The sequence below is a fragment of the Trachurus japonicus genome, chromosome 1 (assembly GCF_045865225.1).
Source record: "Trachurus japonicus isolate A0001 chromosome 1, Traja_1.0".
Classification (NCBI taxonomy): domain Eukaryota; kingdom Metazoa; phylum Chordata; class Actinopteri; order Carangiformes; family Carangidae; genus Trachurus; species Trachurus japonicus.
Window position 1 is genome coordinate 5,480,173 of NC_140907.1, and position 24,771 is coordinate 5,504,943.

General features: G+C 42.2%; 2 protein-coding genes across 3 annotated transcripts; both read left to right on the forward strand.

The window, feature by feature from the left end:
• Window positions 1-434: 434 nt before the first annotated feature.
• LOC146991280 (pre-B-cell leukemia transcription factor 1-like) lies at window positions 435-16,694 on the forward strand. Of its 2 annotated transcripts, XM_085797831.1 has the most exons (8): window positions 435-619; window positions 3,663-3,736; window positions 12,919-13,163; window positions 13,314-13,504; window positions 13,633-13,768; window positions 13,916-14,051; window positions 16,046-16,077; window positions 16,593-16,694. In XM_085797831.1, exons 1-8 carry the CDS (start codon window positions 450-452, stop codon window positions 16,677-16,679), a joined length of 1,071 nt encoding a protein of 356 aa, XP_085653957.1. In that variant the 5' UTR covers window positions 435-449; the 3' UTR covers window positions 16,680-16,694. The 2 variants fall into 2 exon arrangements, with proteins under 2 accessions (XP_085653957.1, XP_085654052.1); XM_085797926.1 differs by lacking the exon at window positions 16,593-16,694 and having other exon boundaries at window positions 16,021-16,067.
• A 1,376-nt stretch (window positions 16,695-18,070) lies between these two features.
• On the forward strand, window positions 18,071-24,771 carry sid4 (secreted immunoglobulin domain 4). Its single transcript, XM_085798061.1, has 8 exons — window positions 18,071-18,296; window positions 19,074-19,220; window positions 19,302-19,436; window positions 20,477-20,649; window positions 21,346-21,532; window positions 21,615-21,794; window positions 24,277-24,543; window positions 24,627-24,771. The coding sequence occupies exons 1-8, from the start codon at window positions 18,134-18,136 to the stop codon at window positions 24,629-24,631; spliced, it is 1,257 nt and encodes a 418-aa protein (XP_085654187.1). The 5' UTR covers window positions 18,071-18,133; the 3' UTR covers window positions 24,632-24,771.

The window sequence follows — 24,771 nt, forward strand, 5'->3', positions numbered from 1 at the left end:
TTGCTTTGTAAACACCCAGTTTTGGTAATTGTTGCTGTTTTATTTCTCATAAGACCTGACCCACTCTCCTTGTGTGTCCACCACCAGTTTATTCTCCTCTTGAAGCTCTTCCAGTTCTTCCAGCTCCTCCTGTTCACTCTCTACAAAGCAACACAATCATATTGTATAGTGAACGGTGCCCTCCCATGGCAAAGAAGAACAAGAGTCTGCAAAGCCATAGCTGACTTATTTTTACCCTGTTGTTGAAGAAAATGGTAAGATTGCTACTCTGTCGTGTGGAAAGACCTCCTTCTGTCTGAAGCAACATCTGCTCTCACTTTTGAGACCTGTGTGTGTTTTCCTGAAAAAGTTTTCAGCTTCTCTGTAATCTAAGTGCTGAGAGCTCCCGCTTTGTAGACCTCCTCCTTCCACCTCTCCCTCCACACTAGGACAAGAGCCACATTGGAGCTATGGGGGACCAGGGCCACGCTGGACTAACTGGACTGTCTCAGCGGGATGCAGGTGATCCTGTCGCCATGGGGAAACATCATTACCTTTGCCAGCCGCAGCAGGACATCGGCCACATCCTCCAGCAGATCATGGCCATCACGGATGAGAGTCTGGAAGAGTCCCAGGCCAGGTAATAACAGAGGTACAGCCTGATAGAGGAAGACATCACAGTATCCCTCTGTTAAATATAGTACCAATCCAAGCCCCCAAATAAACAATTTTATTTTTTATTTAGCGAATGCAAAGTCTTTTAGCCAAGCAGTTGCCTCCTGATTTGCTGTGTGGAGGGCGACCAATCCTCCTCTCAGTCGTTGGAGAGGGCAGGCTTCGATGATGTGTTCCATGGTCTGCTCCTCAAGAGCACAGTGGGCTAGGGCTGCTGCCCCATCTGTGAAGGCTGGCCAAGCACGGGCCATGTCCAGTCCTGAACCTGTTGAGGGTTGACCACTGTCTCCTTGGGAGGTCGGTGCCGGGGACCTGTTGAGTAGGGTCTGACACCAGGTGTTTATTAGGGACCTCCTTGGACGCCCACTCCTTTCTCCAGACTGATTGGGTGGTGAAGTCAGCTGGTGGAGTGTTCTTCCAGATGGGGCGTCTGGATGGGAGTCGAGCAGTGGGTGGGTTTAGAATGTCTTCATGGATTGGTAGGTGGGGGGAGTTTTCAACCTTTTGAAGCATCTTTTGGGTAGATGCTACTCGCCGGATGTGTGGGGGTGCAATGTTTGATAGAATGGGGAGCCAGGGGAGTGGTGTTGAGCGTATTGTTCCAGTAATGATTCGCATGGTTGATATGTATATACAATATATACAGTATATATACAATATAATATAAACAATGTTAACCCCACACATCTGATATTTTTCAACTTCTAATATTAGCAACAGATGTTTTCTTGTTTTTAGAACCACCTCTGATGGACAGGCCATTAACGCAGAATGACAAAAATCATAGACGTTTAATCATAGAGCTCTAACTCTGACTTATGATCCCTATGTCACAATGCACATGCCCCTATTACACCTTGAAGTTCCTATGGGGTGCTACAGTGCCAAGATAATATTACAAGACAGCACTGTGATTTATATTGTGTCAAATGTGTGTACATTAGTGGGGAAATGCATGCACTTACACTAAGTTAAGTTAAATTAAGTTACACTAAGCGGCTGAAATTTAGCAGTTGTGCTAAGTCCTAGGGTTGTGCCGATTGGCGATCCAATCGTCTATCGGCGATTGGAAGGACGATCGGCGATGTTTTGTTTTCTTGCCGATTTTACACACACACATACTCGCTACTTTTTTATTGATCTAATGTGCAATCTGTTTGTTTTGTTTTAATGAAGCCGCTTGGGTTGCTGCTTCCAACTATAGAGAGCCTAAGCGGAAGCAGGAAGTAACGGTCACCATGGGACCTCAACTCTGAAAAACTCGCCATTCAAATGAACGGGACTGAAAATTTTATTTCGTGATCCGTTTGAATTGTGCCATGAGAAAAAAATATGTCCTCTACCTGTTTAAAACATCACGTTTCATCCCGAGAAATCAGCAGTTTGTTGTAAAGCTATTGTAGAATAAAATTCCGAAGAGTCCGTAACCAGAAAGACTACAAGTCGCGTAGGTAACGTCACACACCAAATGCCGCCCTTTCCCGTGTCAGTTGGTGACGTATTTTTTGTGGGACACAGATCTGTAGTCCGTAGAGCGGTCTTTACACAAAATACATTCTTCTGTTGCCGTTTTATGATAAACGGCTGATTTCTCGGCATGAAACGTGATGTTTTAAACAGGTAGAGGACATATTTTTTTCTCATGGCGCAATTCAATCGGATCACGAAATAAAATTTTCAGTCTCATTCATTTGAATGGCGAGTTTTTCAGAGTTGAGGTCCCATGGCGCCGTTACTTCCTGCTTCCGCTTAGGCTCTCTATACTCTGTCAAATGACAGTGTTTCACCAATCAAATGCAGCCACTGGCGACGTCCAATCAGACGGAGCCAGGTAGTCATATGACCGCACACAACATCTCTGTGGTAAACAGGGTGGCCACTCCGCCTCAAATTTGAGGAAACACGTTTAGCTGGTGTTGTGGCTGTGACTAGGCTTCTTTTTACAGTCTATGCTAGGCTGCCGACGCCAGCCCTGTATGTCACAGCCCGACGACGTGTTCACTGATATGCCACAAATAAATTACGTCCGCCATGAATAGATTTTTCGGTTTTCGGCAACGCAATAGCGTTCCGTTCATTGATCATAGCGCTCTTTCTCCGTTATTAGCCCTCACACACACACAGAGAAGCGCGCATGCATGACAGCAGGGCCAGAGCGATAGATATAACAATATAGATATGTTATATCTATCGCTCTGAGCAGGGCACGGTAAAAGCGATACTCATACGCCGCCGCCCCCCCCCCCGGTCGAACGAACACGTGGAACGGCCGCCGCCGCCAACCCCCCCCCCCCGGACCCCGGCGATAGATAGGTCTATCGGCGATCTCCAGGGAGGGCGATTGGGACGATCTGAGAATGTCAAAATCGCCCAACACTACTAAGTCCGGCACATTTACGCTTAATGCGTCAGTGTTGATGAATGTGCACTGTCCCAATTCAATAAATAAAGAAATGAAATGAAATAAAGTAAAGATAAATTAGATAAATTCAACTATTAATCTTCTTGCAACCCAGGGTGACATCTTCAGATATCCCGTTTGGTCAGGCCATTGAAGTCAGTCAGTAAATATTCAATTTACTATGATATGACACAAAGAAAAACTGGCAGTCAAAGATCTTTAAGGTTCATCTGCTACATTAGGAAACACCCGCAGTTTTAGAGTAAAAATTGCACTCTGTCAGTGTGTAGTGTCATCCTTGTCTAAGTGAAGAGCTTTTATACTTTACAATACAGGGACCTTTAAATTCACTCTTTAATACTTATAATGTCTGCAGATAGTGAATGTTTGCCTCTCTTCATTTCTTCTTTGTCTCTTTCCTCACTGAGGCGAGGTGCGTTCAGGCTCAGGCCTGTTTTCAGTCAGGTCTGGTTACACACTCAGTACAGCACTAACTTGCTTTATTCAATATCTACTGTTGTTGTGTGTCAGTGACTGTAACATGTGGTCTGTAGAAGCTACAAAATAGTGTAACAAGCTGTTTCTCTGCTCTTCATTCCCGTACAAGGAAACACGCTGTAAACTGCCACAGAATGAAAGCAGCCCTCTTCAGTGTGCTGTGTGAGATCAAAGAAAAGACAGGTGAGTTGTCCGTTTGTTATTTTTCCACACAAGCCAGTGAAGAAATAAAGGTTTGCATGCTGATAAGATAACGCTCTTTGAGTAAAGTCGTGATTGTAGTTGAGATAGGTCCCACAGTTTACATACTCTGTGTCATGTTGTGCTTCCAGTGTCAGGCTTAAAGCAACTCCATCAAACTAGCAGGGACAGTGAATACCAGTGTGGGGGTTGTAAAAGGGAAATAAAAATAATGTCATTATATTATGGAGATGTAATTCACGGTGATTTGTATTTTTGACATTGAGTCTTATTATGACACATCTGCAACAGAGAGTGAGAGAGAGAGATTGGAGACACATAAGATGATTTTGTATTAGTCTACTGCTCATTCACCCCTTGCTCTTTGTTATTAATGCATTGTCTCTCTTTCTCCCTCGCTTGCTCTTGTGCTCAGTGTGTCGCACTCTCGCGCCTTCACTTTGTGGTGGGATTTTTCTAAAACTCATCCTCTGCTGGCTGCCTTGGTGGTTTTTGGTGATGATCTCCTCCAAATGCTCAGATGGTGCAAAGGCTAGAGGCTACTACTGCTGGAGGGGCGTCATAACAACAGACGCTTTTGACTGAGAAATTCATTGGAGCAACAGGATCATCTAATCTGGGTGATTAATATGAGGAAGTAGCTCTGATTTCATGTCAATTACAGGGTTAAATAGAGCAGTGTCAGGATTGTTGATGCAAACATTTAGAGCCAAGAAGATCTAAATACTATATTTTGATCCTGATGCACAGCAGTGATTCTTCCATACAAAGCACAGGAAGGTTTTTGAGCTGCACAGGAACTCATTATTAAAGGGATGGTTCACCCAAAATTCAAATTTCACTCATTATCTACTCACCCTCATGTCGACTAAGAGCTGTGAGAATTTTCAGAGTCCTCCGTTCCTTCTCTGAGTTACGGGGGGGTCCGTGCAGCAGTATTTGTCCATGTAATGGTTGTCAATGGATACCAACTTTCTTTGTCCAAAAAGACACACCAAGAAACATCCAAATACCTCCATACTGCTCGTCTGTAATGTCCCTCTTGTATTGAAGCCCCGACATGAGAAATTGTTCCGCCGGTGATTTGCACTGACACAGGAAGAGCAGTGAACCGAGACACTGGGAGCTTCCGCTACAAACAAGCTTAAAATATAGACTTTTTTTTTTTTTTTTCGGAACAATTTCTCATGTCGGAGCTTCAATACAAGAGGGACATTACAGACGAGCAGCATGGAGGTATTTGGATGTTTTTTGGTGTGTCTTTTTGGACGAAGAAAGTTGGTATCCATTCACAACCATTATATGGACAAATACTGCATTGCAGACCCCCCTGTAACTCAGAGAAGGCACGGAGGACTCTCACAGCTCTTAGTCGACATGAGGGTGAGTAGATAATGAGTGAAATTTGAATTTTGGGTTAACTATCCCTTTAACTCACGTCATTCACTTGAAACAGGGGAGCCTGAGGTTGGCAGCAGGTGGTACGGAGGTTCTGTGCAACTTGTTGTCTGTTATCCAGCTTTTTCACACGCGCACAGCTTGTGAAATTTACAGAACTGTGGCACAAAACCCCAAGTCAATTTGTACCTAAACAGGGTTTCCCGCAGCGCTTTCCTGTTAAGGCGGCCGCCTTAACAACAAAGTAGCGATATTCGCCGCCGCCGCCCTTAATAAAAAAAACTTAATACGGCGCGGTGCGTCCCCCCCTGCCCCCCCCGACGATCGATCCGCCCCCCCCCCGTCAACAGATCCGCGCCACCCCCCCCCCCCCGTCGACAGGTCAGACACCACCTTAACTAACAAATTTTCTGGGGGAAACACTGGAGTTTTAGTTTCTGCAGGGTCACTCACACAAAAGTTAACAGTGGATTAATTGGTGACTATTATAGATCTAGATATAGATATAGAGTGTTTAGGGCTGCAGGACAGTGTATGAGATATTGACTCACAAAAAAAGAAGACATTTTTGATGAAAAAAAAAATCTAATTGGCTTTTATGAAAGTGAAATCAAAACTCTCATAGCACAGCAAAAAGACAGGAGAAACAGTGTGAAGCAGCTAGCCAAACACTCTACCATGCAATGTTTTTAATTTGTAGGCTAACAAATTTTGTGTGATAAAAGGTTTCTGTCGCCTACTTCTGTACCAATCAGTGTTAACAACACGTCACATGACAGCTGCAGTCCAAAACACTGCTCAGGTCATGCACCACCACATCCCCCTCCTCTGGGTATTTCTGCCTATGTGCATCTTTCCTATTTCCTCCTCTCTCCCCTCCTTCCTTACATCTTTGTCATGGGAATCCTCAGGTAACACACTGTTATTTTTGTACATCCCCTATTTTGTGCATGAAGGCGTAACAGTGCTCAAAGCAGAGAGATGGCGTCAGAAGAGTAAGGTCAGTGATGGACAGACTGATGGATGAGTAGGACATGGAGGCTGTAGTGGTTGTCTGTTTTCTGGTTTGGCAGACAGTTGATAATCTCCAGAGTCAGTCTGTCAGTCAGCCACTACAGTGTAAACAGACTCTCAGTGAGGAGTCGGACAGGTTCACCAGGCCCAAACTGGACTCACAGAGCTGGATTTACTGCACCGCTGCTCACCTCCTGATGTACACACAAACGGTGTGTGAGTGTCTGTGTGGATATTTGCCCAGTGTCAGTAAGTGGGCAGCCTCGGAGGCTGGAACAAACTAATTATGAATCAATTAAAGAGATAGTTCACCCAAAATTCAAATTTCACTCACTATCTACTCACCCTCATGTCAACTAAGAGCTGTGAGAATTTTCAGAGTCATCCGTGCCTTCTCTGAGTTACGGGGGGGTCCGTGCAGCAGTATTTGTCCATATAATGGTTGTCAATGGATACCAACTTTCTTCGCCCAAAAAGACACACCAAAAAACATCCAAATACCTCCATACTGCTCGTGTGTAATGTCCCTCTTATATTGAAGCCCCGACATGAGAAATTGTTCTGAAAAAAATTAAATAAGTCTGTATTTTAAGCTTGTTTGTAGCGGAAGCTCCCAGTGTCTCGGTTCACTGCTCTTCCTGTGTCAGTGCAAATCTCGCGTGATTTACACTGACCGGCGGAACAATTTCTCATGTTGGGGCTTCAATACAAGAGGGACATTACAGACGAGCAGTATGGAGGTATTTGGATGTTTTTTGATGTCTTTTTGGACGAAGAAAGTTGGTATCCATTGACAACCATTATATGGACAAATACTGCTACACGGACCCCCCCGTAACTCAGAGAAGGCACGGAGGACTCTGAAAATTCTCACAGCTCTTAGTCGACATGAGGGTGAGTAGATAATGAGTGAAATTTGAATTTTGGGTTAACTATCCCTTTAACTCACGTCATTCACTTGAAACAGGGGAGCCTGAGGTTGGCAGCAGGTGGTACGGAGGTTCTGTGCAACTTGTCGTCTGTTATCCAGCTTTTTCACACGCGCACAGCTTGTGAAATTTACAGAACTCTCCCAGCCCTTAGTCAACATGAGGGTGAGTAGATAATGAGTGAAATTTGAATTTTGGGTGAACTATCCCTTTAACATCAATGAGCCATGGCTCCTTCTCTGACTTACTGTATGAGAGTTTATTAGGTGAAAGTCATTAGTCCAGCAACACATCCTACCTACGTGAACGTCACAATGTGAAAGTTCTGCTGAAATGTTTTGATGAGTGTTTCTATTATAACTTATATTCATCATTATTATATTATTTTGTAGGCTTTAGTTTTGATGTTTTTGAATTGTGTTGTATATTAAGAAGTGTTTCTAATGTTTAGCCTTCTTAGATTTCTTTGTCACATTAGAAATGTCTGTCAGTGTATAAAAGAGGGGAAAGTGGGTGTCATGGAGCTGCTCAATTTTGTGAACTGGAAACCTTCCCTCTTTGCTCATACCTCTAGATACAGAAGTAAGCACTGTAGTGGAGCCACGGGATTCACTTTATACATGTGCACATACAGATAAAGCAAACACATGTCGACTGTATTGCCAAGTTTGTGTGTGTGTGTCTCTGTGTGTGTGTGTGTTGCTGTCTTATAAAGCATTCTGTAAATCTGCTTTGTCGCTTGATACTTGTTTGACAGAGCGGTAAAAAAGTAGTGTGTGCATGCGTGCATGTGCGTGCACTGTAAAGGGGAGACAGATGCGGAGGCTGTCATTGCCATCGTTATGGGATTATCTGTGTGAGTCGATTCCTTGAACTGACTTTTAATTGCCACCTAATTTGCATAACAGCGTAAATTAACGACGTCTCAAATGGGCCCTCGTTTTTCGCAGAGTTGTTAATCGCTCCTTGCTAACTGCTGTTAATTATGGCTGTGTGTGTGTGTGTGTGCAAGCTGGAATACCTGTGTATGTGTGTCTTTTTTTTATGTGGGGATGCCAAGTGAAAGTGGCATTGCTACCACAGCAACAGATACTGTTTCTCTTTTCTTAAATCCCGCCCCCTGTCAGTGTGTTTTTGTAGTTTCTGTCCTCTCCTCGCTCACTCCAATTAACAGATGAACAGATGCTGCTTTAGACTTGAAGTCAACGAGACACACACACACACACACACACACACACACACACACACACACACACACACACACACACACACAGAGGTCACTGTTAATTGTTGGCTCTTCCTGAGCTATTATTAAACTGGGTTTCCCTGAACTTAAGCTGCACTGTCTGCTTCAGTCGTGTGTCTGAACCAGTGGTAAACCAGATAAATAGATACATTTCTTTATAGATGATTATAATGTTTCCACCAGAAGATCAGTTAGTGGTTACTGGAAGAGACTGGACCAAGATAGAGCAAGCCTAAAGCATGTGAGTCGGAGAACTGGTTTCTTGAGCAGATCAGTGAGGCGCATTTTATTTTATGAAAGATCCTAAACGTAACTTGGAAAGAATATGTGGGTTTATGTACTGTGACTTACTGTGCCCTCTGCTGGTTGAGACAAACCCTAGTGCTTGAAAAGGCAGACTCCATCAAATCCCACTTTGTACCGACCTGTTGCACAAAACATACCTCAAATTATGCTATATTATGCAAAGAGAAAAATGCCAAAGTTTTATTTTGAAGGAGAGAGAAAACATTGTACACCGAACTACAGACCTGACCTCATGTTGGTTTCATGAGGTTATTTTATTTCTCCATCACAAAGTGGGTGTAAAACATTTAATCAAATAGTTAAAGCAAAAGTAAGCAATCCACTGCAGTGAAGTTAGTTTTAAGTTGGATATTTGACAGACATTCGCTCCTTCTCAATACATTAAAAATTCATAGAAAATATAAGATGTGTTCAAATACAATAAAAACAGGTTTGTGTCATAGAGGAGGCTTAGCTCTACCATCCTGTGTTGATTTTGAGTCAACAGCTCACATGACCTGAGAGTTATTGAGCTATAATGCTCATATTTACAGTATAAAATACATTAAAAATTCATAGAAAATATAAGATGTGTTCAAATACAATAAAAACAGGTGTGTCTCATAGAGGAGGCTTAGCTCTACCATCCTGTGTCGATTTTGAGTCAACAGGTCACATGACCTGGGAGTTATTGAGCTCTAATGCTCATATTTACAGTATAAAATAAATCAAAAATCCATATAAAATATTACATTCGTTTAAATGCAATAAAAACAGGTGCGTGTCATAGAGGAGGCTTAGCTCTACCATCCTGTGTTGATTTTGAGCCAACAGGTCACATGACCTGGGAGTTATTGAGCTATAATACTAATGCTCATATTTACTGTATAAAATATATAAAAAATTCATATAAAATAGTAAATGTGTTTAAATGCAATAAAAACAGGTGGGCGTCATAGAGGAGGCTTAGCCTTACCATCCTGTGTTGATTTTGAGCCAACAGGTCACATGACCTGGGAGTTATTGAGCTATAATGCTCATATTTACAGTATGAAATATATTTCAAAAAATCATATAAAATAGTAAATGTGTTTAAATGCAATAAAAACAGGTGTGTGTCATAGAGGAGGCTTAGCTCTACCATCCTGTGTTGATTTTGAGCCAACAGGTCACATGACCTGGGAGTTATTGAGCTATAATGCTCATATTTACTGTATAAAATATATAAAAAATTCATATAAAATAGTAAATGTGTTTAAATGCAATAAAAACAGGTGTGTGTCAGAGGAGGCTTAGCTCTACCATCCTGTGTTGATTTTGAGTTAACAGGTCACATGACCTGGGAGTTATTGAGCTCTAATGCTCATATTTACAGTATAAAATATATTTAAAAAATTCATATAAAATAGTAAATGTGTTTAAATGCAATAAAAACAAGTTAGTTTGAAGTTGGATATTTGACAGACATTCGCTCACTCACTCGCTTCTCAATACATTAAAAATCCATATAAAATATAAGATGTGTTCAAATGCAATAAAAACAGGTGTGTCTCATAAGTTGGGTTTCCATCCACCTTTTCTTATGCGCATTTTGTGAAAATGCGCATAAATACTTGAATGGAAACGCCAGAAATTCGAATAAAGGCAGTAAATGCGCATAAAAGTTTATACGCTTGGAGGGGGTGGATTTGTCAGCGTATCGAATAAAGGAAATGCAAGTTTTTGTGATGGAAACAGATTATGCGAATTGAGGCAGAGTTTGTGGGTGAAGCTGCTGGACTTCACCCAGCGACGCCCCGGTCTCCCAGCTCTCCTCTCTGCACTGCAACACAAACGCGCTCCGTAACCCATAATCTTTTGTTTATGACGGTTAAGACTACACAAACACACGCCGTAACATCGTTATGTAACTTATTGATTTTTCACCGGCTTCGTATGTAAACAGATGCACATGGAGGAGAGGAGCATAACCAAAACAGCGGAAAAGCGAGCAGACTGTCACAGTTCCTACTGTCTTTCTGTGTAAATATCTCATGTTACAACATGAAAACCTGCAGTTTATATTCAAGTGCGGCCTATAGGCTATATGTATTTTCTTTTAAAATGTAGCTGGTGCGGATTATACAGGTGCGTCTATAGTCCGGAAAGTAAGTAAATTGTCCATGATGTTGAGTGTCAGCTGAGTGTCAACTGTTGGATACAGTCACGCTCTCTTATGACGTAATCTCACGGTGCACTCCTCCTAATCGCAAAACACTAATGAATGGAAACGGGCATAAATTCGCTTTGCTTTTTGTGCATTTTCACAAAATCCGCTTTTAAATTCGATACGACTTGGATGGAAACCCAGCTATAGAGGAGGCTTAGCTCTACCATCCTTTGTTGATTTTGAGCCAACAGGTCACATGACCTGGGAGTTATTGAGCTATAATGCTCATATTTACTGTATAAAATACATACAAAATTCATATAAAATATTATTTGTGTTTAAATGCTATTAAAACAGGTGTGTGTCATAGAGGAGACTTAGATCTTCTGTCCTGTGTTGATTTTGAGTCAACAGGTCACATGACCTGGGAGTTATTGAGCTCTAACGCCCATATTTACTGTATAAAATATATAAAAAATTCATGTGACCTGTTGGCTCAAAATCAACACAGAATGGCAGAGGTGAGCCTCCTCTATGACACACACCTGTTTTTATTGCATTTAAACACATTTACTATTTTATATGAATTTTTTATATATTTTATACAGTAAATATGAGCATTATAGCTCAATAACTCCCAGGTCATGTGACCTGTTGGCTCAAAATCAACACAGGATGGTAGGCTAAGTCTCCTCTATGACACACACCTGTTTTTATTGCATTTAAACACATTTACTATTTTATATGAATTTTTTATATATTTTATACAGTAAATATGAGCATTATAGCTCAATAACTCCCAGGTCATGTGACCTGTTGGCTCAAAATCAACACAGGATGGTAGAGCTAAGCCTCCTCTATGACACACACCTCTTTTTATTGCATTTAAACACATTTACTATTTTATATGAATTTTTTATATATTTTATACAGTAAATATGAGCATTATAGCTCAATAACTCCCAGGTCATGTGACCTGTTGACTCAAAATCAACACAGGATGGTAGAGCTAAGCCTCCTCTATGAGACACACCTGTTTTTATTGCATTTGAACACATCTTATATTTTATATGGATTTTTAATGTATTGAGAAGCGAGTGAGTGAGCGAATGTCTGTCAAATATCCAACTTCAAACTAACTTCACTGCAGTAGCGATCCGGTGGTTTTGGCTAACTTCTTGTCAGCAGATGGAGTTAGCAGTCCCCGCCCTCGTCCCTACGTCACCACATTCACGCGCATCCCTTGGCTGCACACACAGAGAGGACCGCCCCTTTATGCCGTTCTCTCTCCTCATTGGATAAAAGTTGTAGGATACAAGGAAAGTTTTCTCCTCGGCTTACAGCAGAGCAGAGTGACTGACAGACCTGTGTTTCAGACCAAACACTCTATGTAAGTGATTGATGTCGGAAGATATAACTATTTAAGACTTATATTAACACAAACATTCCGCTTACTTCTGCCTTAAAAAGCAGTGACAAGCGAATTAGGTGCTAATGATAAAGTAATCTTATTTATCCATTTACATGGGAAAGACAAAACCATGTTACTTACCAACAGGAATTTCAGTGTTTTGAAGCAGTTAAAACTTGGGTTGCTAGTGGGTTGTGTATGGTCTATATCATAGAGATGCAAATATAAAAAAAAAACTGATAATATAATTTACATAATAATAAATTATTATTATGTAAATTATATTATCAGTTTTTGTTAATATATATTTTATATAATATATTATATATTATATATATATATATTATTTATACATTTATTTTTATTATTATTTTTTTTTTTTACTGGTCCAGTAACTCTATCGAGTGGTTGATATGGGAAAAAAAATTGCTGTATTGCGTCAGACACTGTCAAGAATGTCTAAGTAACAGAAAAATTAATTAAGAATGATAATGTCGCCAAAGTGGCGATAAAAACTTTAGTATTCTTTCAGGGGGCCCAGAATTCATAGCGACGGACCTGGCTGTGTGCAAATAGTTATTTTTTGCTTCTCATTTTTCAGCCTTTATTGTATGAGTTTCACTCTTTGAGCGTATTAAAAGTTGATCAATGGATGACCCAGGTAGAATAAAAAAAACAAGGACTCAATCAATATGAGATGTGGCTATTGACAGTGTCTGTCCATCTCCACAGCTCTGAGCATCCGAAGCGTCCAAGAAGAAGTCCCTCCAGACCCTCAAATCATGAGACTGGACAACATGCTGTTGGCAGAGGGGGTGTCGGGTCCAGAGAGGGCCGAGGCCTCTGCGGTGGCAGCAGCTGTAGCAGCAGCGACTGGAGGTTCACCTGACGATGGAAGTTACGAACATGCAGACTACAGAGAGAAGCTCCATCAGATACGACAGATCTACCACACTGAGCTGGAGAAATATCAACAGGTTTAATATTTTGGAAATTTTCAGCTAAGCTGTTAGGATAAGAAAATATGCACAGTAACTATGGAATAATTACACTGCACTGTTTTTCTGAATTTAGTATTTATCTTTTGAGATATTTCCCCTCATCTACCTCCCCCTCCTTGCATGCAGGCCTGCAGTGAATTCACCGGCCATGTGATGAACCTGCTGAGGGAACAGTCCCGCACACGGCCCATCTCACCCAAAGAGATCGAGCGAATGTTGGAAATCATCCACCGCAAGTTCAGCGCCATCCAGACGCAGTTAAAGCAGAGCACATGTGAAGCTGTCATGATCCTACGCTCCAGGTTCCTGGATGCCAGGTTATCTCTTTTCCTCTTAGCCGTAGTCGTCCAGTGTGTGTCACAGTGTGTTTACAGTATGACACCGTGCAGAAGCACATTTCCCGTCACCTGACAGCTGCATGTTGCAATGGCTGCTTTTCTGACAGGCGGAAACGAAGAAACTTCAGCAAGCAGGCAATTGAGATTTTGAATGAATATTTTTACTCCCACCTGGCAAACCCCTACCCCAGTGAGAAAACCAAGGAGGAGCTGGCCAAGAAGTGCTCCATCACTGTCGCTCAGGTAGGAGAATCTTTGGAGTATAAAGTAGCCTATAAAGCGAATGAAGCACAGATTTAGTACTTTGATGTGGTTTAGTGTAATGAATCAAGATGAATCTCTTGTCTCATGATTTACTTTCTTCATTTTTTACTGCTTTAACTCTCTGAGGTGGCCAACTGGTTTGGAAACAAGAGGATTCGATATAAAAAGAACATCATGAAGTTCCAGGAGGAGGCCAATGTGTATGGTGCTAGTGGGTCTTCACAGACGAGCCAAGCCTCCTCCCCAGCCACACCAAACTCAGGTACAGGTACATGCACACACATCTGTGGCCCCCTTCCCTGACAATGTAGCTACTATTTATTTATTTTATTTATTTATTTATTTATTTAAAAGGGACAATACACATGAACATCCGTACGTGTGTATAAATGTAAATGCGTCAGAGTTAGCAACTTGCTAATTTGCATCCGTAGTCCCTTGGCAGGTAATAAACAAACACACAGAAATACACAAGAATTATACAGTGATTCACAATCATATACACATTCATACCTATACATAAAGTGCATGTGATCTATAAAGTGCCTGGTATAAAGTGCCAGTTTCTAAAGTGCAAGTGCAAGTTTAAATAGATAAAGTGCAAGTCTAAATGGATGTATCCAGAATGTGATGGCCTGCACCCGCCGCCTGGGGTGGACCAAGACATTGGAGACTACAGTAGCAGCAGGTGTATAAGTGCCATTCACACACATACTTACAGAGACAAATTGCAGTATATAAAAATAAGACAAATGCAGTGCATGCATACATACATATGTATATGTAGGCATGCACTGCACAATAACAAGAAAACCAGACGAATGACCACACAAAAAAACAAGGCAAGTGCAGTGCACGCATACGTACGTATATGTAGGCGCGCACTGCACAAAGAAAACAAAAATCATGACAGCCAAAAGTATAGAGTAAGGCGGACGGACACAGAGCACGGCACATGTGTCGCGCTCCGCGAAGGTCCCGCCTAGTCATGATTACAGACTTGGTTTGTTTTAAGCCAGTTTTTGAGGTGGACCTTGTTGTAAGTGGTGCTTTCCCTTATTGTGCACGGTACATTATTCCAAATATTACTACCCTTAACCGATAGAACAGATTGACCAAAAGTTGTGCGTCTGAGAGGAACCTCGCAGTCTCCTCTGGCGGTGGCTCTGGTGGTTCTGCCACTGGTAAATCCAAGAGAGGAGAGAGAGAGGTGTATAAAATCATGTCAGCCTGGGTTTAATCTGAGCCAACTGGGACAGGTCATTTCAGACTGTATCAGTCAGTACGTTTACATGACACTTGAAAAAACGGAATTATTGCCTTAATCCGACTATAACTGGATAACTGAAGTGCATGTAAACACCTTAGTCCGACTGAAATCGGAGTTGAGAACTCCGATTAAGACACCCAGATAATGCGATTGGAATTCGATTTTCTCCGTCATGTATACACCTTAGTCAGAGTATAACTGGACAACGCATGTGCGCATGCTCCACAACCGTAGAGACGGCACAAAGTGGAGCAGAGAAGCCGCCGGAACCCCGCAAAGTAAAGAAAAAAAACCCAACGTCAGCGCAGATTCAATGCATTTCACACATACACAGCGCAACCAGCCAGATTGTTTTATTAGAGAGAGAGAGAGAGAGAGAGAGAGAGAGAGAGAGAGAGGAAAAAAGGAAGCCCATATCCTATTCTCAGCGCGAATCCGGCCCAGACTGGTGCGTCTGGTCGGGAACTGCAGTTGAGAATTTATTAGTAAGCTTACTAAGTTGTTTATATTCAGTTTTTTACGAGGTGACAGAAAAGTCAACAGGACAGGGGGCGTATTAACCTGCTGAAACAACGGGTGACGCCGCATGAGGGGGCGGACCCCGTCAGTTATTCGATTTTCTCAGTTGCATGTATATTGAGACAAGGACAGAAGTCCGACTTGACGCCAAAATCGAATTTTGAGCATAGCTCGATTAAGCTCTGCATGTAAACGTACTGACTGTAGCTTCAGCCTCATGTCCCACATTCCTGTCTTTTGTCTGTTTACGTATGTAGCGCCTGTTACCTGGTCTGACTCATGTGCTCATAAAATCTGTCAGTTTGTCCTGTAGCTGGAGGGCCGTCCCTTCCTGTTCAGGTTGTGGCCATGTTTTCATGTTTGTCACATTCTAAAGTCTCTCTCTCCGTGTGTGTGTGTGTGTGTGTGTGTGTGTGTGTGTAATCTGCTAACCCTTACCCAGCCCTGTGTTACACTCCTGACTGGAGCTTGTGAGGAACCATCTTCTCACCGTCTCCATGTGAGTAGCTACATACTTACACACTGTTGCTATAGTTACACACTCCCTGATTGAGTAGTCATGGCAACAGCCTTTCCCAGTTTTTGCATGTAGTATGCCATTACATGTGTGTGTGTGTGTGTGTGTGTGTGTGTGTGTGTAGTCCTTTAACATGCTACATACTGCACTGTAGCAGCTAAACCTAAACATTAAGAAAACATTCACACTAAGATGTAGTCAGGTTTAAAAAAGAGCAGGTTATTGATTGTGCACTTTATGTTTTTTAGTCATTTATTTGTTTTGTTCATTGTTAGTTATTTTTGTGGAGAGGATTTTCAGAAATAAAAAAGCATTGCACAGCTACTTGTTCTATGATGATTAGATTATGTAAGCGAACATAAATACAGTGAATGTGGCTGCAACAAAACAACTTTTTCTCAATGTAAAATGCACTGAACTTCACAAAAATGTATAATATTACTATAACACAGTCAATGTAGCTACCCACTGAATGTACTGAATGTCTGTTTCTGCAGTTTGCTGGTGACTGGCAGGACAGTGGTGAACTCGCCTCACCCAAACATCTTGGGCAACATGGTGGGTGGGGCATCACCTCCACCTGATGCTGCTACCCCCTCCCTGCACCTCGTCCTGCTGCTCCATCTATACAAAGTCAGACTGTAGGCTGACGTCCAGCTGAGCCTTGAACAGACTCTCCAGCGATTCCCCAAAAAACACGTCTTTCTAAAACTTTGTGGTGCAGAGCCTGTCCTCTGCCTTTAGATTTTTCATCCTTTCATTATTTTCACAAATATGTAAACACTATTTCTTTTATTCACATACAAAAAGAATTGTCACTTTTTTCTATTAAAAATACTGCTTCACTGTGAAGGGTTAGGGTTTGTATGTTTCCATGAACCAGATGTGGATTCATCATTTTATTTTACACAATTATGATAAGACAAAAAAGACAAAAAAAAAGTAGTAATTTCTAGATATTAGAATAGTTTCTGTTTTCAGTTTTTACATTTCTTTTAAAAAATGTAATTGTGATAGAAAATGAAGTGAAGCATGCAAGCTAGTTCAGGCAGCCAACTCGCTGCAATAAACATTTTAATTGTGAGTTCTGACTGAAATGTTTGAACTGTGCTACAACCAAATCAAAATTAATAAACACATTGTTGCTTATTGGATTTTTGTACCCTCTGTCGTTTTGGGATTGTGTGCTACTGATTATTCTGTGATGGTAAATACATTATAACCAGGCTCACAAAATAACCTTTACTCTACAGCTTCCTGAATTCTCATTTTTTGCTTTTACTTCTTTCTTCTTCTACAGTAGCTCCTTTAGTTTTATCATCAGTGCTGAATATCAACAAGTCCTGATTCCTGGTAAACAGAGAACTAGCTTCAAATCTAACTGATAAATAATTTGTCCTTATCTCTGCGTGCTGCTGATTCTTAGTGTGAACAAAGGCATCACTACAAATGTAATTATTACAATATATTGTAATTTTATTTGTTAATGCAATGCATAAATGAGATGACGTAATTAAAAGTAGAATATCATTATAGCTTCCCAGCCACAGAATGGTGCTATGTAACTGTATAAAATTACAAACACCCCCCTTAAAAGCTGCAGTGTCTGGTTGGTCATTTAAGTATTTCATTTTTCATCCTCAAAAGCATTTTTCAGTCTATTCAGACTCAATTATGCTTGAAATCTCAAACTCTGTGATAAACATCAGGTCAAAAACAAAGGGCAATTGTGCTCTGTGTGCCCTTTGAATTCACTTTCATCAGCTGCTATCACTGCTGTGGTCAATACAGACACATGGAGAGTGAACTCATTTTCTTGGAAAGCAGAATAATACTCTGAAGACTGAAGTGATGAAATCATTGTCCCCAATGTGCAGCAGTTTGACACGCTTGCAAATGAGTCCAGCTTTTGTATTTTTCATCCACATAGTCCCATAACTCCTCTACATGTAACATCAGTGCCAAACACAGTGTTGCAGTGAGACTCTTCATACGTGACTGTTCCTTGCAGAGAGTGTTTGAATAAGGGAGAGGGGTAATGGTAAACCAGGGGTTGAAGGTTGAAAGTGATTGTATGAAAAAGAGACAGGGGCAGTCAGAGAGAGACAGAGGTTGCACACTGGGGAGAAAGTGGGATTGTTCTCTGCTCATCATGGATTTATCATCTGGGGCTGTGATCCTGTTTTCTCTATTATGTACAGGTAATGCATCTGATTTGATCTTAACAACAGAGAAACATCTGTTGTAATGTAGCTGCTATAGCAGATGTGTATTTCGCCTTGATGGTTGTTCTGTAAATCTGCTTCATGAGATGTGTGTAACATTTCTTCATTGCTACATACTTCAAAACTGGTGTGCACATGGCTAAAACTTCACCACTGTGATTCTCCATTACCCTGGATAATCCCTTTGCCTTGCTGCTTGTGTGTGTTAGGGTTAGGGTTAGTGGTTTTTAAAAAAAATTATTATTAGAACAACTCAATACTAAAAAGTTCCCATGAAAGTGCATTTCCTAGATTATCCAGAATAATGGTGATAATCAAAAACCCCACAAACAAAGTAGAAAACTCACAATCACAAAACCGGAACAATCAGCAGGACCACCATATCTCAAACCACCCTTTAATATTATATATATATATATATATTATAAAAGCCTTTTTTTTTTATATATATATATATCTATAAAAGAAAATACATATTCCTCTCAGACATATCATGTCATAGAGAGATATGTATTTTTCTTTTAACAGAACCTTGTAGTTGCTTTTGGTTCATTTTCTTTCCTTTTATTTTATTTTTTTGCTTTGTCATCTGATTCTGTTCAATCCATGTATTTGCTCAAGTTGTTTGCTTTGGGGTGGCGTTTGTTTACACTGTATTTTACCCAGGCCTGTCTAAAGGTCCACAGACTTGCACTGTACACATCTCTGTGTGTGTGTGTGTGTGTGTGTGTGTGTGTGTGTCTGTCTGTGCAGTGGCTGGCCAGGCTCCTGTGGTCACCGTGGAGCCCCGGGCTGCTACTGTGCGCCAAGGGGAGTCTGTCAGCTTCAGGTGCCAAGTGGGCAGCGGTGCACAGCCAGTCCAGCTGGAGTGGAAGAAAGCCAACAACCATGCACTACCAGGTCAGGAGGAGAAACATCTAAACACAAGACCTGCTGTCACATTATCACAAACTGTGGAGTTCATTCTGTTTTTTCCTGCAGACAATGCTAAGACGGGCCCTGATGGCTCTGTGCTGACGGTGGCTAACACTCGACCTGGGAACCAGGGCCAGTACCGCTGTGTGGCGGCCAACTCTGCAGGCCGCAGCACCGCCACAGCTGTGCTCAATGTCAAACGTGAGCTTGTCTTTATATCTTAGTATCTCTTCAGCAGCTTTGTATGTCAGTGCACTTGCATAGCTGGAATCTGTTTTTATCAAAAGCAAAATCAGAGAAATAGATTTTTAAATTTTTTATTAGATTTTTGTTCTTCAGTTAAGGTTTTTATTTTTAATTTGTATTGATTTGATTTAATCTGTTTTATTGTTTAAAATATATTCTTCACATATTTAGTGTATGAGAATGACACAGTATGGAACAGCAATACAAGACTGAAAAAAATGATTGGACTGGCAACCAATTTATCATCTTATGAATAAAAATAAACATAAAACTGACTAATAATAAAAAGGATGAAGGTGACTAAATATCACCAACACTAATATTTTGATTGATGGACAAAGATTATAGGTTTAAAAGGAGTTGACAAAATTAGCAATATTAATTCCCACAAACCCCGCCTCCAGCTGTAGTGCACTGTGTGTGTGTATAAGTACACCTGATATTGTTTTGTGTTTGGTTGAAGTTCTTTTAACCTAAACTATGCATACTGTACGTGTGACCATATGAAAACAGTGTGAAAGGTGTCTCTGTAGTGATGAACATAGAGAGAATTATCACCCAACAGAGCTCTATATAGTGAGTTTCAGCATAGTGTAACTTTATTGTTTATTATTTCATTGGGTCTTTTTCTGCTGGAATAGACAACAACAGGTGAACACAGCTGGGTATTAGATGGTGAACAAAGTGACACATTTCGCAGCAAAAGAGATATTTCTCTGAGGCAAAACAGAGCCCAAAGATATTTGATATATGTCCACAAATACAACTCCAAGTGGGTGTGTGAAGTAACTATCTCATCTTACTATGAAAGACGGACAGGTCAGTGTTGTGTTTACTACTTGTTCCTGTTGCCCTAAGGAGGCAAAGTAGAGTCTCTTCAGGGTTAGGTCTTATAAAGTGCCTCGAGATAATGTGTATTATGATTTGGTGCCATACAAATAAAACTGAACTGCATAGCTAGATGTATCAGTCACATCCCCGTGTCCCTTTCTAAGATGCTCCTAAAGTGCGGCTGACCCCAGCGGGGCCCCTGCGAGTCAGGATCGGGGCCTCGGTGTCAGTGGAGTGTCGTGCCACAGGCAGGCCACGCCCCACCACGACATGGAAACGCCAGGGCTCCACCTTGCAGCTGGTTACCGTGGAAGCAAATGATGTCAACACTATACAGGTGAATTATGGATATTTTAAAGGGATAGTTCACCCAAAATTCAAATTTCACTCATTATCTACTCACCCTCGTGTCAACTAAGAGCTGTGAGAATTTTCAGAGTCCTCGGTTCCTTCTCTGAGTTACGGGGGGGTCCGCGCAGCAGTATTTGTCCATGTAATGGTTGTGAATGATTACCAACTTTCTTCGTCCAAAAAGACACACCAAAAAACATCCAAATACCTCCATACTGCTCGTCTGTAATGTCCCTCTTGTATTGAAGCCCCGACATGAGAAATTGTCCCCAAAAAAATTAAATAAGTCTATATTTAAGCTTGTTTGTTGCGGAAGCTCCCAGTGTCTCAGTTCACTGCTCTTCCTGTGTCAGTGCACTGACCGGCGGAACAATTTCTCATGTCGGGGCTTCAATACAAGACGGACATTACAGACGAGCAGTATGGAGGTATTTGGATGTTTTTTCTGGTGTGTCTTTTTGGACAAAGAAAGTTGCTATCCATTGACAACCATTATATGGACAAATACTGCTGCACGGACCCCCTGTAACTCAGAGAAGCCAGCCCTTAGTCGACATGAGGGTGAGTAGATAATGAGTGAAATTTGAATTTTGGGTGAACTATCCCTTTAAGTAATGCTGCAGTGTATTTTCACATTTGAAGTGAATAAATGTAACATTATAGTTGCCATCTCCGTCTCCAGTGGGCCGCGGTGCGTCCAGAGGACTCAGGAGTTTATATCTGCCAGGCTGAGAACAATGAAGGGGTGACAGAGGTCAAGATTGAAGTGATTGTTGAAGGCGGCGCCGGAGCACCAGTAGCTACAGTGAGCAACACAGAGATGACAGTAGTGGAGGGACAAACTGTCATAATGGAGTGTCAGGCCACTGGTGAGATATCAGCATGCTTAAAAATGTCCCAGTGGTGCTCTCACTTCTCATTTTCATCCTTACTTTCTCTTCCTCTTTCCAGGTTCTCCTACACCTGTCATTGCCTGGTCCAAGCTCCGGGCACCGTTGCCATGGAAGCACACAGTGGCTGGCGGTGTTTTGACACTGACCAGCGTGGGGCGCCAAGACTCGGGGCAGTACATCTGTAACGCGACCAACGTGCATGGCTACAGCGAGGCGTACACGCAGATGGAGGTGGACAGTGAGTGGACAGAGACAGACACTGCACATCCATGTTGTTCATCACACACAGAGAAAAATAGGCTACAGAAGGGGGACATTTCTGTAGCCTACTTAAAAGTACAGCTCTGTCCTACTGTAGCCTATAGGGCCAATTATTGTACTCTAGAGTACCTATGTGTACCTTTTGGGGGTAGAAAAGGCACATAAATGTTCCAGAATGGCAAAAGGTACATATATGTACTCCTAAGGTACACGTATTTACCCCCTAAAGGTACATTATCAGAGACAGTGTGTTAGAAAAAATTAGTAGCCTAAGTAATTGTGATTAAATAATGATTTAACATTGGGATAATAATTAAACATTCAACTAGTAATTCTTTTTTAAATATATGTAATGGAGGTCCGCAGGTGTTCCACAGTCACGAGGTACCAGTCAGGAGAAGTGACAGGTTGTGGCGGTAGCGGTACTGGAAGTAAACTCACTCACCCATAAAAGACGTGCTAACCAATTTGTCAAGTGGTTGTCAATGTCTTGGCGAAGCGGTTAGCATCATCACCTCCGATGCGGGAGGTTGTGGGATCGATCCTTGCTCAGGGTGGGTTGCAGAGCAAACACACACCAGTTACATATATACCATAGACCAGAGGTCTTCAACAGGGGGGGTCGCGAAAGTTTTGGTTGAGGGAAAAGAAATATGACAAAAGATATGGAAGTTATGAAAAAAAGATCCATAGGGGCGTTCCCTGCTGCTGAACATCGGATTTTTACATACAAGTCCTTTGTTTTCCTATAATATAGGTGTCAGGCGAGACTTTGTATTGTATCTGATACAAACACGGCGCACCGTCTCTCTCTCACTCTCTCTCGCTCACTCCCCCCCACCCCCCTCTAAAATCAGCCCGATGGCGGGCGCGCGCACGCACACACACACACACACACACACACACACACACACACACACACACACACACACACCGCTGTCAGTGGTGTTGTGTGACACTTGGCCCCTGAACCGTCAGCTACACAACGATGGGACTTTAGTTTTCATTCTCCATACACACTCGTTAATTCACAGCACACACTCATACGACGGTGACATTAACGCGCGCCGCCACGTCTGCTCATAGCGCAGCGACAATGAAGCAGCGTCAGGCCGTCACTGAAACGCTCCGTGGAACCGAGACATGACACGGCGGGCCTGGTGTAAATGTTCCCAGAATCAGCTCCGATGACCGCGGCGCTGACGGTTGGAGGTGAGTCACGAGTCTTGGTAGAGCACGGCCGCTGCAGCGACCCTCCGACTGTCCCATTGCTGCGTGTCAATCCCCCCTCTCACTTTCTCTCCGCGCCCCCGTCTTCTCCAGCTGCCCTTTCAAAATAAATGCATAAAAAGCCAGAGAAAAAAACAGTAGGGGAAACACTGCTTTGTTTTCTCTGTCTTTTTATGGTTTAGTAATTCTTTCATTGGTGCAGTAGCAGCATTCAGTTACCACAAGCATAGTTGTGACCTGTTGTGATCATGGCATGGCATATATTTTTTATATAAGTCCCTTTGACTAAACTCCTAAAAAAAAGCGTGATTTATAGTCGAGAATATGGCACTTTTGGCATATGGCACCAGGGCCGTTGCTAGGAATTCTGGGCCCCCTGAAAGAATACTAAAGTGGGCCCCTGCCCCCTGACTTTTCCACTTTTTTTCATAGACTACGTATGTATTATCATTTCCTGGCAATACAGGACTCGTTAAATATAAAACACAATTTTATACAATATAAGTAGGGGGTCCCCGCTCCATCTCTCCATCAGTTTGGGGGTCCTTGGCCTGGAAAACGTTGAAGACCCCTGCCATAGACTGTAAAAAGAATGGACGCAGCGTCCGTGACGTCACCCATTGGTTTGGGGGAGTCGTTTTCGTGACTCAAATATGGTGGCCTGAACAGCGCCATGTTGGATTGGCCGGCCGAGAACCCGCCCACTGGCCTCGAAGCAGCTGTCCACGGAGCTGCTCGGACCTGTCACTCAACGTTTCCGCGCCCTAATTGGCCAGAGTTTTAACCTAATAACAGTAAAACGGTAGAGTTAAACCCCCTCAGAGTGTGTGCGGGGGTAGAAACTATCAATTGAGCCCAAAAAACGTTCTGACACCACGCTTTGATCATGTTTATTGAGGATGTAAAGTCGGCGATTTTAACATGGGGGTCTATGGAGAATGCTGCTTTCTGACACCAGCCCCCAGAGGAAGCCGAGGTGATTGCAGTTTTTTGAACGCGGAAGTGAGCTTCACTTCTCAGACCAACAACTGCCCCCTTGATATATACCCGTTAGATGCTAGGTGCAGAATTGTACTTAAACTGGTACATTTTGAAAAGGTACAAAAATGTACCGGCACCAATGGGTACAAAATTGTCTCTAAAAAAGGTACGCCTGGAGCGACAAGGGTTTGTACCTACATTTTTGCACTTCTATTTGGTTGACGGCCACCATCCTCTCCTCCATGCAGCTCCTCCGTACGCCACCTGCCTGCCCGACCAGGTGAGGCTGCGGCCCGGTGACGCCCTGCAGCTGCAGTGCCTGGCCCACGGCTCTCCCCCCATCCAGTTCGTGTGGAGCCGGGTGGGCAGGGGGAACATGCCCGCAGGAGCCCAGACCACCAAGGATGGAAGGCTGCTGGTCGCCCACGTTAAGCTGAGTGACAGTGGAACATACAAGTGTGTTGCCACCAATCACATCGGCACCAGTGAGGCAACAGCCAAAGTCATCGTAAAGGGTGAGCTCTATACTTCAGACAGGTCTGACTTTCTCCTCTTTCTTTTATCCGCTAATTGTGTTTCTTCTCTTTTTATTTTACAGCTTAATCCAGTGTGATCACACTGTGTCTGACTTATACAGCGCTCACAATTTCCACAGGCCTGGATCCATCATGGTTAATACTGAGAACAGATGAAATTATATTTAATAAATTCATATATATGTATAAAGGTGAAAGATATTGATA

Excerpts from the sequence above, each read along its gene's own strand:
- LOC146991280 (XM_085797831.1), top strand. The coding sequence starts at position 450 with ATGGGGGACCAGGGCCACGCTGGACTAACTGGACTGTCTCAGCGGGAT. Across the intron at positions 13,164-13,313 it reads AGCTGGAGAAATATCAACAG|GCCTGCAGTGAATTCACCGG; the intron begins GTTTAATATTTT and ends CCTTGCATGCAG. Across the intron at positions 13,505-13,632 it reads TCCAGGTTCCTGGATGCCAG|GCGGAAACGAAGAAACTTCA; the intron begins GTTATCTCTTTT and ends CTTTTCTGACAG.
- sid4 (XM_085798061.1), top strand. The coding sequence starts at position 18,134 with ATGGTAAACCAGGGGTTGAAGGTTGAAAGTGATTGTATGAAAAAGAGA. Across the intron at positions 19,221-19,301 it reads CAACAACCATGCACTACCAG|ACAATGCTAAGACGGGCCCT; the intron begins GTCAGGAGGAGA and ends TTTTTCCTGCAG. Across the intron at positions 21,795-24,276 it reads CACGCAGATGGAGGTGGACA|CTCCTCCGTACGCCACCTGC; the intron begins GTGAGTGGACAG and ends TCCTCCATGCAG.